At 47.4% G+C, this 15,285-nt stretch overlaps 1 protein-coding gene across 14 annotated transcripts in view; it reads right to left on the reverse strand.

Moving 5' to 3' along the window:
- Positions 1 to 15,285, reverse strand: part of PTPRT (protein tyrosine phosphatase receptor type T) — a 1,118,479-nt gene that overhangs the window by 27,355 nt on the left and 1,075,839 nt on the right. For all 14 annotated transcript variants that reach the window (XM_017944806.3, XM_017944803.3, XM_017944801.3 and 11 more), the window contains 4 exons: positions 10,760 to 10,914; positions 6,893 to 7,028; positions 4,831 to 4,980; positions 2,457 to 2,630 (listed from right to left, as the gene is read on the reverse strand). In XM_017944806.3, the coding sequence (XP_017800295.2) occupies positions 2,457 to 2,630; positions 4,831 to 4,980; positions 6,893 to 7,028; positions 10,760 to 10,914 (615 nt within the window). The remainder of the gene's footprint in view (positions 1 to 2,456; positions 2,631 to 4,830; positions 4,981 to 6,892; positions 7,029 to 10,759; positions 10,915 to 15,285) is intronic.

Here is a 15,285-nt window from a genome sequence, read left to right on the forward strand (position 1 = left end):
CTGTTTTCCCCCCACCCTGAAGTCATGTGTTTGAAAAGACTGGGGAGATTCTCCATTTAATCAGTGGCTCATGCGCTCGATATGTTTTCTCAAGAGATGGTTTCTGTGGGAGTCACAGCTGTTTTCAGTGGAGTTACAAGTGAGAGGAAAGAAGGCAAAGACCCTGGAAAAAGCAGGACAAAGCCTTGCAAACATGGATGTCGTGCATGCATTGTCGGGGGGCGAGGGTTCTTCCGAGGGTGGTCTCCTGGCCAGTAGAATTTTCAGAAGAGGGGTCTGGGTGGACAGAGGCAAATAATTTATTTTCCAAAAGCCAAACTCTCTAGCTGTAGACGGCATCGTCTTTGAGCCATTTCCAGACATGGGAAAACATTGAGGCTTTGAGAGTTAACAGACTTGGAGCTCCAATCCTTGGCTCCCATTTCTGAGCTAGTTGACCTTGAACAAGTGATGAAAATACTCTGACCCTGAGGACCTCATCAGAAAATGGGGATGAGAACACCCACATGCAAAATGGGACAGTGCGAGTCCAGGGCCCGACACGGTGCCCAGCACTCAGTGAATGTTAGTTTTCTTTTCTTTTTCCCTGTCTCTGTGATAAATGCTCTATTAGGCCAGCATGCCTGACAAAGCCTTATCTGAAAATATGTTCGAGATCCGTGCTCCTGCCGGGTTTCAGGGATCAGCCGGCAATCCATTTCATGGATAACATCATCCTTTACCAGGGGAAACATTAAAAATTAACCCAGAGGACTTCATATTTTTCTGCTAGGAGCAAAGCTGCTATGGTTACCAGATAATGCACCGACTGAGCTGGAATACAGATAAGGACTTTTTTTTTTTTTTTTTTTAATATAAGAAAGGCAAAGGCCCCAGTGATGGCTCACAAGAGAAATGGCCTGTGGACAAAGAGAATACAGTCAGCCTCAGAGCTTGGCAGAAGGCGTTTGACTCCAGGCAGTATCTAACCTATTAAGTAGAGGCCAGGAGCTTGTTTGATCTTTGCCTGGATGAGGAAGGCAGGGAGGGGGTGTTGGGAGAAGTGGGAGGCAAAGCTAGGAGGAACTTGGAAGTATGGGTGCACCCCTAGACCCCATTTCTCACCACACTCTCACACACAATGCACACTTACATGCACATACATGTAATACTCATTGACTTTAGAAGGCTCTACGCTAATGCCAAAGGTCTTCTCTCCACCTCTAGCTACTTGATATGACCAAGCCAAGACTCCCTGATTCTTACAGAGGATATGGGCACCCTGTGGGCAGACGCCAGGGCAGGCCACTAGAGAGCTGCGACAGGCATTGACCTTGCTGCCTCTAACATCCAGGCCCTTGGGGAGAAACTTGGAGGATTAGAGGTCAGAGAAGTTGTTGGCCTTGACCTCAGGTGAGAGCATCCCATGTTTCTGTCTATCCTGGGTGAGATAGGAGGGCCACAGGTAGATGGATGTGAACTCAGATGGGCTGGGGAGGGGAAGCTGGAAGAGCCCATGATAATCGGGCAATGGTATTCTTGGTTTTGAGCCTCAAGAGGTGAGATGTTTGCATCTTATTAGATCCAGCAAATTGCGGGGAGGCTCAAGAAATAAGTTCCAGGGTGTTAAGGAGCTCTATGTGTGGGCTGTGCCACTAGCTCCCTGGGTGAAATTGAGCAAGTCTCTTTCTCTCTCTGGCCTCCATTTTCTCTGCTGAAAAGTACATGGCTGGGAGTAGATGGTCCATAGTTCCTTCCTGCTGCAAACACCTGTACACCTTGGAGGGGAAGTGATATTCAGACGTATCTGAAAAACACAGGGGAGAAGCCTAGGCTCACTGGGCCGGGAACATGACCCTAATCCCAGAGCCGGGCAGGGTGCAGCCCCTTCCTGGACCTGATGACAAGAAAGCAGGGGGCACTGCCCCTCAAAGGACAGCCAGGAACACGGCCTGCTTCCACCCCATGCTTATTTTACTGCTTCCCACTACTTTCCCAATAACCATTTACTGAGCCCCTACTGTGTGCTATCCTCATTTTTGTCTCTGCACAGGAGTTATCTGGGAACCTTCATGGGAATTACCAGAGGGCAGAACCTGTGTCTGCACTGTCTTGTGTTCCAAGGCCCAGCATAGAGAACACTTGTTTTACTAAACTTCAGGTTGAGAGTCAGCTGTGTGGGGAATGGAAGGGGTTGCTAGGCAGGCCTGTAGCCTTGCCATGGAGTCATGGGAGTCACCTTACACTTCTGGTCTGTTCTTTCTAGGCTCTTTATATGAGAAAAGGAGCCAAGAGCCCAGCTTGTGTCTAGGTTTGGACCAGAGCCTTCAGGGGAACAAAGGTCCTTAGGACCAGTAGATCAGAAGCAGGGAGGCTGGCTGGTGGGGTCAGGGCCCTGAGGTCCAGCCACCTCCACCTCAGGAAGAGTATTTGCTCTAGAATGTCAGCTAGGAGCTTTCTGCCCAGGCTCAGCTTACATCCATCAGTGCCGCATTGATGTAATTGCTGGATTCTCCGTCCACCGAGATGAGGAAGGGCAGGCAGCGGTCCAGAGGCAGCACGTCCATGCTTCGATTCTTATCATGGTTCCGGGGCAGGAGCCCAATGCTGCAGTCCTCGGGCCTCACACGGGGTGTCACAATGTTGAGGGTCTGTGGGGCACAAAGGTGAATAGATAGGCCTTGATCATACGGCTGCCCCGAGCAAAAGAGACAGTGATGTTCCAACTCAGCCTAACTTGCCTATTTCTACCCTCCAAGTGCAGCCCCACTGTCCCTTTCCCAGGACCCATTTCTCTTCCATGGTGATGTTCTGTCCTCTCCTGCTCACTGCTACAGGGTGCATGAGCTGTGTGACACCTTCAAAACGCTAAGGCTGCAGAAGCAGCGCATGCACACAGAGGCTCAGACACAGTCTCGTGGTACCTGCCAACCAGAGGAACTAAGTGGTTCAGCTCAGCCAGTGCTGCATTAAAGGGTGGGCCAGCCAGGAGGGTGTACAGAGGGGCGGGGGTAGGAAATCCCTACTGAGGGCTAAACATCACTTGCATTGTCATGGAATGGGGGAAATGATTTACCAGCACTCTTCTCAGAGAGAAAGCTGTCTGAGTATGGAAGGAGGCCTAGATGAACTGCTCAGGATAGATGAGAGACCCCCGAAGGGCAAACCCTAATATGTCTGGGAAATTGCTGTGTTTGGGTTCTGGTTTGAGGCCAGAGCTGAACTGCTGTATCCAATGGACTAGATGTTACATGAAATGACTAGAGTTCTGTACCCTCCATCCTTCCGTCATTCAGCCCTCTGTCTCTAATTCAAATCAATAATGGTTATTTGTTTTAGGGATTGCTAAGGTATTGGCCTGCCTGGGATATCTGCCCGTGGAACAATGGGCCTGGCATTTGCCCACTGACTTGAAGCAAGACCTGGAGCTTCCTTGCTTTCTCATACCTTGTTCTCAGCTCCTATTGCCCAGGTGTAATCCTGACACTGATCTTGCGATAAAGGGCTGGACTCCGGCTTTACCTTACTTAGTGATTCATGTCCAGGCTTCTTAGACCAATCAATGTTGCCACAGCGCTGACTATACGGGCTTCCAGGTGAGGATCTTATTTATTTTTTATTATACTTTAATTTCTAGAGTACATGTGCACAACGTGCAGGTTTGTTACATATGTATACATGTGCCATGTTGGTGTGCTGCACCCATTAACTCATCATTTACATTAGGTATAGCTCCTAATGCTATTTTCTTTTTTTTTTTTTTTAAGATGGAGTCTCACTCTGTTGCCCAGGCTGTAGTGCAGTGGCACGATCTCGGCTCACTGCAACCTCTGCCTCCCAGGTTCAAGCAAGTCTCCTGCCTCAGCCTCCTGAGTACCTGGGATTACAGGAGCATGCCACCATGCCTGGCTAATTTGTTTTGTATTTTTAGTAGAGACAGGGTTTCACCATGTTGGTCAGACTGCAGACCACACTTTTAGCAGTAATAGTCTACTGAAAAAATACTGAGAGGACCTGAGTCCCTCCATGGATGAAGGAGCATGAAATTCACACCTGTTTGTATAAATTTGTCTCCATTCACAACTTGGACTAGAACTGAATAAGACTTCAGTTAAAAAACATATTCACAGCTAAAGACAAGCACCAGCAATCCCTGAGTGCGTCGTTGCTCATGGCTGTGCATTTTGTGTTCTGGAATGGATTCTGCAGCTTCCTAGAGGAGCAGACACTGAAAGTGCATAGACATATCAGTTGTCCCAAAGAAAACCCCACAAATGTGCACAGAGCCACTGAAGTTGGTTGGGTTACTATTACGAACTAAATGTTTTCATCCCTCCCAAAAATCCATGTCGTAATCTTAGCCCCCAATGTGATGGTATTAGGAGGTTGGGACTTCGGAAGATGTTTAGGTCATGAACATAGAACCCTCATGAACATGGGATTACTGCTCTTATAAGAAGAAACATGCAGGGCTGGGTGTGGTGGCTCATGCCTGTAATCCCAATAATTTGGGAGACCAAGGTGGGAGGATTGCTTGAACCCAGGATTTGAAGACCATCCTGGGCAACGTAGTGAGATCTTATCTCTATAAAAAATAAAAAAAGAAGAAACATGAGAGCTTGCTGCTTCTGCTTTCCACCATGTGAATATGCAGTGAGAAGATGGCTATCTGAAAGACAGGAAGTGAGCCCTCCCCAGACACTGGATTTACTGGAAGCTTGATATTGGACTTCTCAGCCTCCAGAAATGTAATAAATAAATGTTTGTCATTTAAACCACCGAATCTACGGAAATTTGTTATAACAACCCAAACTGACTAAGATGGTCACCGAGCCTGGGATTTGCTCATACCTGAAATTCATCTTTGATTTGGCTGGAGTTCGTCTGGGGGTCCAGCCTGCTGATATTGTAGTAGAGAGAACGGAACTCACACACAGGGATGGCAGTGTTGCCACAGAGGCACGCTTCCAGGATGGCGTCGTGCACAAACACGTATTGCTCCTGCAAAGTCAGAAGAGAGGGAATGGGGTGCCAGGTTAGAACAGTGGCCTGGGAATTTGTGGTCCACATTTAGTATTGTGGCTATGAAGGATAGACACTTGTCAATATATTGTAGAATCCTTACTTTTTATACTGTAACCCAAAGGACCAACTTTCCACGTTTCCTAATGATCACCTGAACTATGGTGGGTCTTGTTTCTTACAGAAGATGTAATAGCATAGTCACTGATAAAATGAGAAACTTCTAGACATGCTGTAGCAGGTGCTCTTTGTGTCCAGCCCATGTCCCTTCAGCTTTCACCTTTACCTAAGGAAGGCTGCTTGCTGCAAACACCTGTGATTCTCTGCTGAAGGCAGAGAGGATACTTGGGCTGTATGGAAAGTAACTCTCAAGCAGAGACAGATAGAGAGTTGAGGACGGAAATCTAAGTTCCTTCTTCCTTTAGGTGGAATCACTTGGACACGCATGTGTCTCAGAGTTCCCAGCAGAATTGGGTTCCAGTTGTCTACAGTGTTGAACAGCTTGTTAAAGTAGCCTTTGTTTCCTTCCCTGCTCTGCCTCACTTTCCCATTCACCAGCCAGTGTGTCTTGGGATTACCTTCCAAGCAAATTATTTGCCCGCAAATCTTTGTCTCACAATCTGCTCCTAAAACATGTGTCATGTCTTCTCCTATCTCAATTATTTGTACCTGCTGTTCTCTCCTCCTGAAACTCCACTCCCTCTTTTCCATACCTTTAATGTTTCATTCTTTCTGGAAGGCCATCTGTTAATCCACCAGGCAGAAGTTGGTGTCACTTCTAGGCCCTACATAAATGTTTGTTGAGTGACCTTTTCTGCAGAACTTGGTCAGTTTCTCTATAAAGTGTGCTTTTCCAGATGCAACGTGATGCATCTGCATTTGAATATGTCTGTCTCCTCATCTGTCTGACTACAACCGGCAAGCCTGCCTTCTGCATGCATGAACCTGGGAATAGATAAAGCAGCCCTCTTGGCTTTAGTGCTAGAAGCCTGAAGACTGGCCTGTGTGAATTAGCTCAGAGCCTATGTGTGTAAACCAATCAGTGGTGGTATTCACTGCAGAGTCAGAAGGGCTGGCTGTACCAAAGCCATGGGTCACTTCCCTTTGCAGGATTGATGATGTACACAGTTCCTTATCTGTCCCAGCTCTGACTGCCCAAGCACCCAGAGCCTTCACTAGAACAGAAGATGGGCTCATTAAGGGAATGATAAGCCAAGGCACAGAGTGGGATAGGCAGAAAAGGCTGCTTAGTGAGAGTGTGGTTCTGGCAAAAAAGCAGAGGCCTTTGGGGTCACATGGACCCAAGTTCTCCCACAGTCTGGTATGTGAGGTCTTAGGGACACAATTTCTTAGTTTCTTCTTCATTGATAAATTGGAGATAATACTAGGAGCTACACCACAGCTGTTTTGGAGGAGTAGAAACACTACCGTGACTAGAAAGAATGTATGCTGCCTGGCTCACAGTAGGTACACAACAATAAAGATTAATTCCTTTTAGTACTCTTAGGTAACTGCACAGAGAAGTGTTGAAGGTCTGCTTCTCCCTTGAGGGCAGGGGCTGTGTCTTTCTCTATCACTTCACCCAAGGCAAGAATGCTATTCAAATAATCCCCGAAATTTGTCATTCTGTCCTTGCTTGGATGGCCTGAGAGATGGAGAACTCGCCACCATTCTTCATTGGTGGAATTCCCTGCACTGTAGACCTCCAGGGTTGGCTGGGGCACCCTAGCTTCCACAGTAGTCTCTCCATAGTAAGCCACGAGTCTACTCCCTCCCGCTTCTTTCACACCCTTTCCATAGGTTGCCCCTACCTATGGGTCTCTCAGTTCTATCATGTTTCTCCTTGGTCAGGGCTACAGGTGGCCAACGGTCTTGGTCCCTTAGGACTCACCTCTGTCTGTACCAGGTTGACCCTCTGGGCCCGGAGCTCACGCACGCAGTTGAAGATGTCCACCACCCCTTCATTCTCGGCCATGTCAAGCATGGTGTCAATGGCAATGAAGCAGCCAGTCCGCCCAGCCCCGGCACTGGAAGAGAGGTATGGATCTTTGTTAAGGATCTTTGCAGGGGGACCTGCCCTGGGGAGGCCCCTAGCATTCAGCCCTATCCCCAAGGGTCCTGCTGAGAGGCCATATACAGCAGAAGTCAGACAGAACTGTCTGAATCCCAGCGTTCCTGGGGGATCTTGAGTAAGCATCTAAACTTAGACTAAGCCCCAGCAGTCTCCTTTGTAAAATGAGAGAGTAGTGCTGGTCTCCGAGGGCTATTTTATCAGGACTGACTTATTTTAATGTAGTCATTTAGCAAAGGTTTATTCAGGGCTTACAAAATGCCATTGTTCTACGTGCTTTATAAATGTTACCTATAGATTTCCCTGTGAGGTTAAGAAGTTTCTCATCCCATTTCACAGGTGAGAAAACATGCATAGAGGGCTTACCTTGCCTGACCGAGGTCACACAGCTGGCAAGTGGTAGAGCTGGAACTTTTACCCCAGCAGTCTGGCTCTAGATTATGTGTTCCCACATTTCCTTTCTTAATATGCATAGTTTGTAATGCATGCGCAAACCACACATATACATGCCGTTTCCTTGTCTGATGGATAAAATAATACATCTATATAGCATAAAACACCTAGCATGGTTCCTGGCATGCTGGAGATGTCTCATAGACATGTCTTTCCTATTTTCTACCCTTTTCTCCTCTTTTTTCTTCTTCAGCAAATGGGTTGATGGATGGAAGCAGAGAAGGAGAGGAGAGAGAACAGAGGGGAGGTGAATGATAGGACAGAAACTAGAGTTCTCCGAGCTGCGCCCAAGATGGAGAGTGGTTGGTGGAGCACAATGTTCAAAGGCCAGCATCTGGCTCCACCTGCGGCTGTTTTCCCAGGATCATGAAGCAAGAGCGTCATGAAACTGGAGCAGCTGACCGTCCGGAGACCCTTGTCAGGGATCAAGTTTCCGAAGCAAGAGCGTTATGAAACTGGAGCAACTGACCGTCCGGAGACCCTTGTCAGGAATCAAATTTCCAAATACATACTTGATTTCTGGTCACTAGTGGCTTCTTTAGGAGAACCTTAGACCAAGTACAAAATAGCAGAGGAACTCAACGAGACTCTATGGGCCTTGGCCAGCCCTTTCTAGATGAGTGCTGGGCTCTGAAACATCAGTGCCGACCAAGAGGTACATAAGACATGTGCCTCACACACGTGCAGTTTTGGATGGGAAGGCCGGGCAGCCTGTCAAGGAGGCCCCCTTCCACTACGTTTTCACATCTTGCATTTCTCATGGAAACAAGCGTCTTTGTCTAACAATGTGGATGTCAAAAGAAACACAAAGAGGAAGAGAGATGGAACAAAACAAAAAAGCAATATTGGCTGATTATAAATCCAAGGAGCACAGGCCAGCGCGGACCACTACCTACAACAATTTGGAAAGTACACCCATCGGAAGCAGAGTCTTCATTCATGAGAAAATTTCATGGTTTAAGTTTGCTTCAGAACCTACTCCCCAAAATCCAGATGCGGTGACTCAAGAGACTTGGCCTCTGTGTCTGGGAGGGAGTATAGGGGGTCCCTCATGTGTTTTTTCTTCAATGTTCATATTCAGCATGCTTTAGTATAAAGAACCAGCCCAGTTTGGTTCTGAATTTTGGAACTATCAGTGGTGACCAAGTTGCCTAGTGTCCGTTAGCTTCAGACTTCTGATGCATTTAACATACCTCCCTGCAGGGTCCTTGTGAAGACAGAGCTGTGTTTATTTCATGGTCACATAGTAATCAAACACAGGGTCTTTGAAGAGACCCCTAGGATTAAATCCTGGCTCTATTACTTACTAGCTGCGTGACCTTGGGCAAATGACTTAACCTCTCTGGGTTTCAATACTCATCTATAAAATGATGTTAATAATTAATAGATCTACCTCACAGCATTAATAGCCTAATATGTATAAATTGCATGGAATTACAATTAAAATGCATAATGCATACACATTGCTTTGTGCCTGGATACATAATAATTTCTCAATAAAAGTCTTAGTAGACTCTCATAATGGCTATTATATTCAACAAATATTTATTGAAAATGTAAGATGCAGTAGATGCTGGGATTAGGAGTGGGAATATGAAAACATTGTTCCTTTCCTGAAGGATTAATAATCTGGGGAGGGGGAGAAGACATTAAGAGGCAGAGAATAATGATACATTAGAGTGCTCACTACATGTCAGGCATTCTCTCTTAGGCACTTAGTACACTTAGCCAACCCATTTGTTAATAATTTTCAGAACAGACCCAGGAGTGGGTACCACTCTGCTCACATGCATTAAGATGACTTGCTATGGAGATACGTAAGGCCTTAGAGCCATCATGCGCAGAGGGCCTGATAAACATTTGCCATTGTCTTTCTTTCTCCCTAACTCTTGATCTGGGTGCTCTTTGGGATATAGAGATGGGGGGATTAATGATCTATTGCCCTTCGATTGCTGTGAGATATAAAGCAGAGAATACATGCAAAACACTTAGAGAGTCCAGAATTACCTCCTCATCCTCACTTGCCTTATCTGTGAAATGGTGTTGTGTAGCTACTATTGCTGGGAAGATAAATGGATGCTGTATGAGGATGGGGCTGGCTCTGAGACATCTACAGCTTATAGAGTCTTCCGTGGTCTCTTGACTGACACAAACTGCCAGGGAAGGGATGTGATAACTCAAGCATCCAAGGTCTGAAAAGATGGGCTGGCCCAAGGTCATAGTGGAAGAGAGAGGCAATGGGAAGGAGGGGGATGCCAGCTGGCTGGGCTTCGGGTCAGGAAGGCCATCCTCCTCCAATTCTGGACACCTTTGACATGATACTTCATCTCCATTTGGGAGGATTCGAAGACGTGCCACTCATTCTCAATGTGACTTTCTAGGTCAGAGCTGAAAATCTCTCTTCTCCATAATAAGGTAAAACCTGGTGCTGTCCATTTCTCTCTATGAGGGACCCTGCAGGCTGGCAACTGATTTTGAAAATAATAGAAATGAAAAGTAGCATGCTTCCACCAAGGCACCCTGCTGCCATGTCAAGGAGCTGAGGGCGAGTGTCTGGAGAAAAGCAGGTGAAATATTCCCACTCTGTGTTTACCTTCTCAGCACTTGAGTTTTTGTATATGTAAAATGGGAATGATAATAATGCCCACCTCTCAAGACTGGATGAGAAGTAAATTAAATAATGTGGGTAAAGTGCACATGACAGACCCAGCAGACGCTGCCAGTGTTCAGCCTGCCTCCCTGGTGACCTCACTGTTTTCAGACAACAACAACAACAATGGCCACTACTGCTCTTCCTCTTGTTAGTTGACCTTGCGACCAAGTCTCATCAGAAAGCATGGGGCATGGGGGACACAGGAAGAGGAGTCTCTAAGAGTAAAGCCACTAGAAAAGATAGCATGTCCCTCCCAAGAAAGCTGAGGTGCAGAGGCACTCTAGGGTAGTTGGAGGAAATTTTTTTTTTTTTTTTTTTTTGAGACAGTCTCACTCTGTCACCCAGGCTAGAGTGCAGTGGCGCGATCTTGGCTCACTGCAACCTCCCCTCCTGGGTTCAAGCAATTCTCCTGCCTCAGCCTCCCAAGTAGCTGGGATTACAGGTGTGTGCCACCACACCCAGCTAATTTTTTGCATCTTTAGTAGAGACAGAGTTTCACCATGTTGGCCAGGCTGGTCTCGAACTCCTGACCTCATGATCTGCCCGCCTCGGCCTCCCAAGGTGAGGGACCTTTGACTTACCTGCAGTGGACCACTATGGGCCCTGCTTCTGGGGGGTTGAGGAACTTGACCTGGCGGACGAAGCCCAGAAGGCCAGTGGCGTAGCAGGGAACGCCGTGGTCAGGCCAGCTGGTGAAGTGGAAGAGGCGGAGCTCCCGGATCTCATGGTAGCCTTTCTGAGGAAAGAACAGGCCTCTGTTCTTCCAGCTGCTGCCCTCACATACCCAGCCCAGCAACACATGGAGCCACAGCTGCTGCACCGAGGAACCTCCAGCAGGGACAGGGCCCTCACAGTGTTAATAGGTGTTACTGCATAGAGCCATTCTGTGATCAGTTACATTTGGGAAACATGGGATTGTTACAATGAAACTGATGGCTTTATTACAGGACTTCTCAGAGTCTTGAGTGTGCTCAAACACACTCTGAATGCCTAGGGGGCCACAGAGCACCCTAGGAGACCTCCTTTTGTTTGCCTAGGGGATGGTCTTTGACAAGTGTTTCATAGGAGGTGTATCGAGTAGAACGGATTTAAAGAAATGTTGGCCTTAACGACCAAGTCCAAATTATTTCCAGTGGAATCTGAGGCTTTCAGTGATTGAGGTCTGATGTTCTGTCATGTTCCAGCCTTGACTATGATAGTCTGTGTGACTTTCAAAATGTATATAACTTAGTCAATTTCTTTATTAATTAGATTCTTACTTAGAATGATTAGATAAGATACGAAACAAACAAAAGCAGAGCTTCTCTGATTGATCGAGACAGAGTGGGGCCTAGAACTCTGAGCGGTTCTCCTCCCTTTTCACATTCCTTCACCCCTCACAGACATACACTCCAGTCCCAACAGTGGTTTTCTGACTATTCCAAGGTCAGATCACACTTCTAAGCCTTTGCTTAGACAGGTCCTGCTACCTACTATTTTTCTGCTTAGCAATCTCCTGCAGATACCCAGAGAGCACTGAATAGGAAGAGTCTGTTTGATTTTTCATTCCTTCAGTTAAAAATCATTTACCAAGTGTGACCATTGCCCAGCCTTGTGCTAGGTACTAGGAAGGTGAGAATAAAAGCCATAGCTCCTATCCCTGGAACAGCTTATGGCCTTGTCGGGGAGGCAGATGCCCAAGTGGGTAATTCTGTTGAAGTGGATAAAGGAGTACCTGCTAACCTGATCTGAGGAGAGGAGAAATCAGAGAAGGCTTTCTGGAGGAGGTGATGCTTGACCTGAATCTTGAAACAAACGAATAGTGAAAATAATAGCTAACATTAACTAAGCATTTACTGTGTGTCAGTCACTCTTCTGAACACTTCAGCATGCTAACTTATTTAATCCTGATATAAATCCCTATATTTTTATCTCCACTTGATGGATCAGGAAACTGAGGCTGAGCAAGGTTAAGTGACACACCCAAGGTCACAGTATAACTCATAAGTTGTAAAGAGATGATGTGAACCCTGGCTGGCTGTCTCCACAGTCTGCACTCTTAATCATTCTAATATACCGATGTGTATTACCCAGTTGACGGGAGAAGAGGAAGGGAATCCAAGGCAAGGGGACAGCATGGGCACGGGCCTGGGGACAGGGCTTAGCATGGCATGTGCAGAGAATCACTAGCAACCCAGGGCAATGCTAGAGGCAAGTGGAAGGCAGGCCATGGGGGACCACAGGCCTGGGGGTGTAGGAGAATAGATGAGAGCTGGATCCCAGAAGTCCCTGAATCTACATTAAAGCCTTTGGACTTTATCTCAAAGGCATTGGGAAGCTACAGGGAGATTACACAGATGGGTCCACACAAGAGGAAGTGCATCATTAGACTTGTATTTTAGGAGGCTGCATCCTGCTACATGAAGGATGGATTCAGGTGGGTGGATCGGGGGTTGCAGAGAGGGCACTATTGGTGCCTACTCAGATCCCCATCACTGGGTCAGTGGACTCATTGCCAGCTGCTCTGAGTCGTGGCTGTACACAGCTCACAGTTACCCTCTTCTGAAGAGGACTGTTCTCAGCTGAACAGGAACGCCCTCCCCGGGGGTGTGGCTGGGTGGGGCAGCATCCTCCAGTGACTGATAGTTGAGGGAGAATGACCAATTGGCTTGCCACTTGCTTAGTCAGCCCAGGACTGAGGGGTTCCCCGGTACGTGGGACTTTCAGTGCTAAAACCAGTAATGTTCTGGGAAAAACAGAAATTTATTTTTACCCTAAGGGGGGCCCCTGAGGCCCCTTTGCTTCAAGGTTGGACCAAGTGTGCAGTACCATTCATGTTCCAGGGCTCTCATGGGTTCAGGTGGAAGCAAGTCTCTGCTGAGGCCACATCCTCACTCAGCTCCCTTCCCCACTCCGTCCTGGCTCTCTCACCGCCTTCCACCTGCAAACTCTCCCTCAATACACGAGCCAGGGCACCTAAACCCCTGCTGCTTCTGGCTCTGCTTCTGGGAAACCCAAACTAACATAGGGGCAGGACTAGAGGCAGACAGTCCTGTTAGGAGGGAGAAACCAGAGGCCCAGATTAAGGCTGTGATGGATGAGCTGAAGTGAGAGAGGAGAAACCTTCAAGAATACTTGGACTTTTTTCACGCCATCCTCCAAATCAATTCAGTCCCAAGAAGCCCTCCTTCGAGCTCTTCCCACCTGTGCTATGATGATTTATCAAGGATCCTCTCTCCCTGATGTGACTGTGCTATCTTCAAGGGCAGACAGCACTCCCTGTTTATTATTTCCAGGTTCCCAGCTCAGGAACCGATTTTGAGCTAAAACCACAGGCGATGTTTGCTGAGTGCCTGCCTGCATGCTGTGGAGAGGCTGGCTAAGCCCAGTTAATCCTCAGAGGCCCTTGGGGTCTTTTAAGGGCATCTCCCTATGAGTAATATCTTCCCTCATGGTTGTTTAAAAGACAAAGAAAATGTAACCCAAGAAAGGACCATAATTCTTCAACATGGTTTGCTAGCTGCAATTCCTCAAGGCCTCCCTGCCCATGTCCCCAGTCACTCATCCCATCCTCGGGCATCCAACACAGATGTGACAGATGAAACTGGTATCCCACCTGGGTCCTTTTCCTTGGGCCTGTGCTCCCAGGCCTCAGCTGCAGGAACTGTTGGTTGCTACTGCCTCCCAGTTGTCCCCTTCTCTGGAGACATGCCCTCAGTTGACAGGGGCTGGCCCATCCTGGAGGTTACCCCTCAGTGGATGGTCCACGGTCAGCAGACTGACTGATGTGGGAGCACAGAGGTCTGGCTTCCTTGCCTTAAGGGGGACACTTCTGTGGCATGGTTTATCCTTGGAGGTTCCCTGTGGATTGCCTCTAGGCTAGACTTCACTGGAGCCTCTGCCCTTGGTTGGTGTCTTTCCTTCCCTCTCCTGCTTCCCACTCTCTTAGGAATTTTTCCTGGAAGAGCTCCCTTGATATACCTTATGTTCCTGAATCCTTGCCTCAGGCTCTGCTTCTAAAAAAACCTGACCTAAGGCAACATCGAAGTCCCAATGGTTTCCTTCCTCCTAGTGCAGGGAGTTCACAGGCTTCCTGACTTTTTCACCCAAGACTGCGGACTCAGATGAAAAAGACCCTGAGACTTTAGGAGTCTGGGGGTTGGAGTGGGAGCTTCTGGGGGCAAACAGTATGTCCTAGGCCACTTTGTATGCTGGAACAGTACTGTGTGCATGCCGGGCTCTAGTCTGAGGCAGAGCAGCCTATTTTGGCCCTTGCAAGGACTTGTCCAAGCCTCAAGGGCACAGCTCTCAAAGCATGTAAGTCCCCAGTGCTTTTGCATCCTCAGGCCTGTGGCCATGTTGTCTACTAAAGTGGCTGGTTTTAGAGGAATGGAACCTGTGGTGTAATGGAAAGAGAAGTGTGTTACAGGGGCCAAGGTGTGATTCCTGGTTCTACCAGCCTTGCAGCTGGGCAACTTTGGACAACTGATTTAAACTCTCTGTGTCTCAGTTTCTTCATCTGCAAAATGGGGATAATAATAGCTCTTACCTTACAGGGTTGCTGGGAGGATTAACTGAGTTACCCTATGCAAAGCATTTAGAAAAGTACCTGGTTCAGTAAGTGCTCAGTAAATGTTAGCTATCATTATGACATAATAGTAATGATAGAATAGCAATGATTATATAATAAGTTATAAATATATGTATTATTATTTGCAATCACATTCTTGCTCACCAAGCTTGTACAGCCCTGGCCTCCTTTTAATGTCTAGATCAGCATTTTTCAACCTCGACACTACTGATGCCTTGGGCTGGAAAATCCTCTGTTGTCGGGGGCTGTCCTGTGCATTGTGGAATATTTATAAGCATCTCTGGCCTCTACCCACTAGGTGCCAGTACCATCCTAACCCTTCTCCCCCGAGTTGTGTCAACCAAAAATGTTGCCAGACATTTACAAATATTCCTTGGGGGATCAAAATGCCCCCAGTTGAGACCACAGGCCTTGAACAGCTTGAGATCATTTTTTTTCCCCCTCCAGACTGCATGTTTTTTCCTTCTGCCTGGGATAGCTCTTCTTTCCTTTCTACCCTGCACTGGTTCCTCCTCCTTCATTCTCTGCCCAAACGCC

Source organism: Papio anubis, chromosome 16 (genome assembly GCF_008728515.1).
Source record: "Papio anubis isolate 15944 chromosome 16, Panubis1.0, whole genome shotgun sequence".
NCBI classification, from domain to species: Eukaryota; Metazoa; Chordata; class Mammalia; order Primates; family Cercopithecidae; genus Papio; species Papio anubis.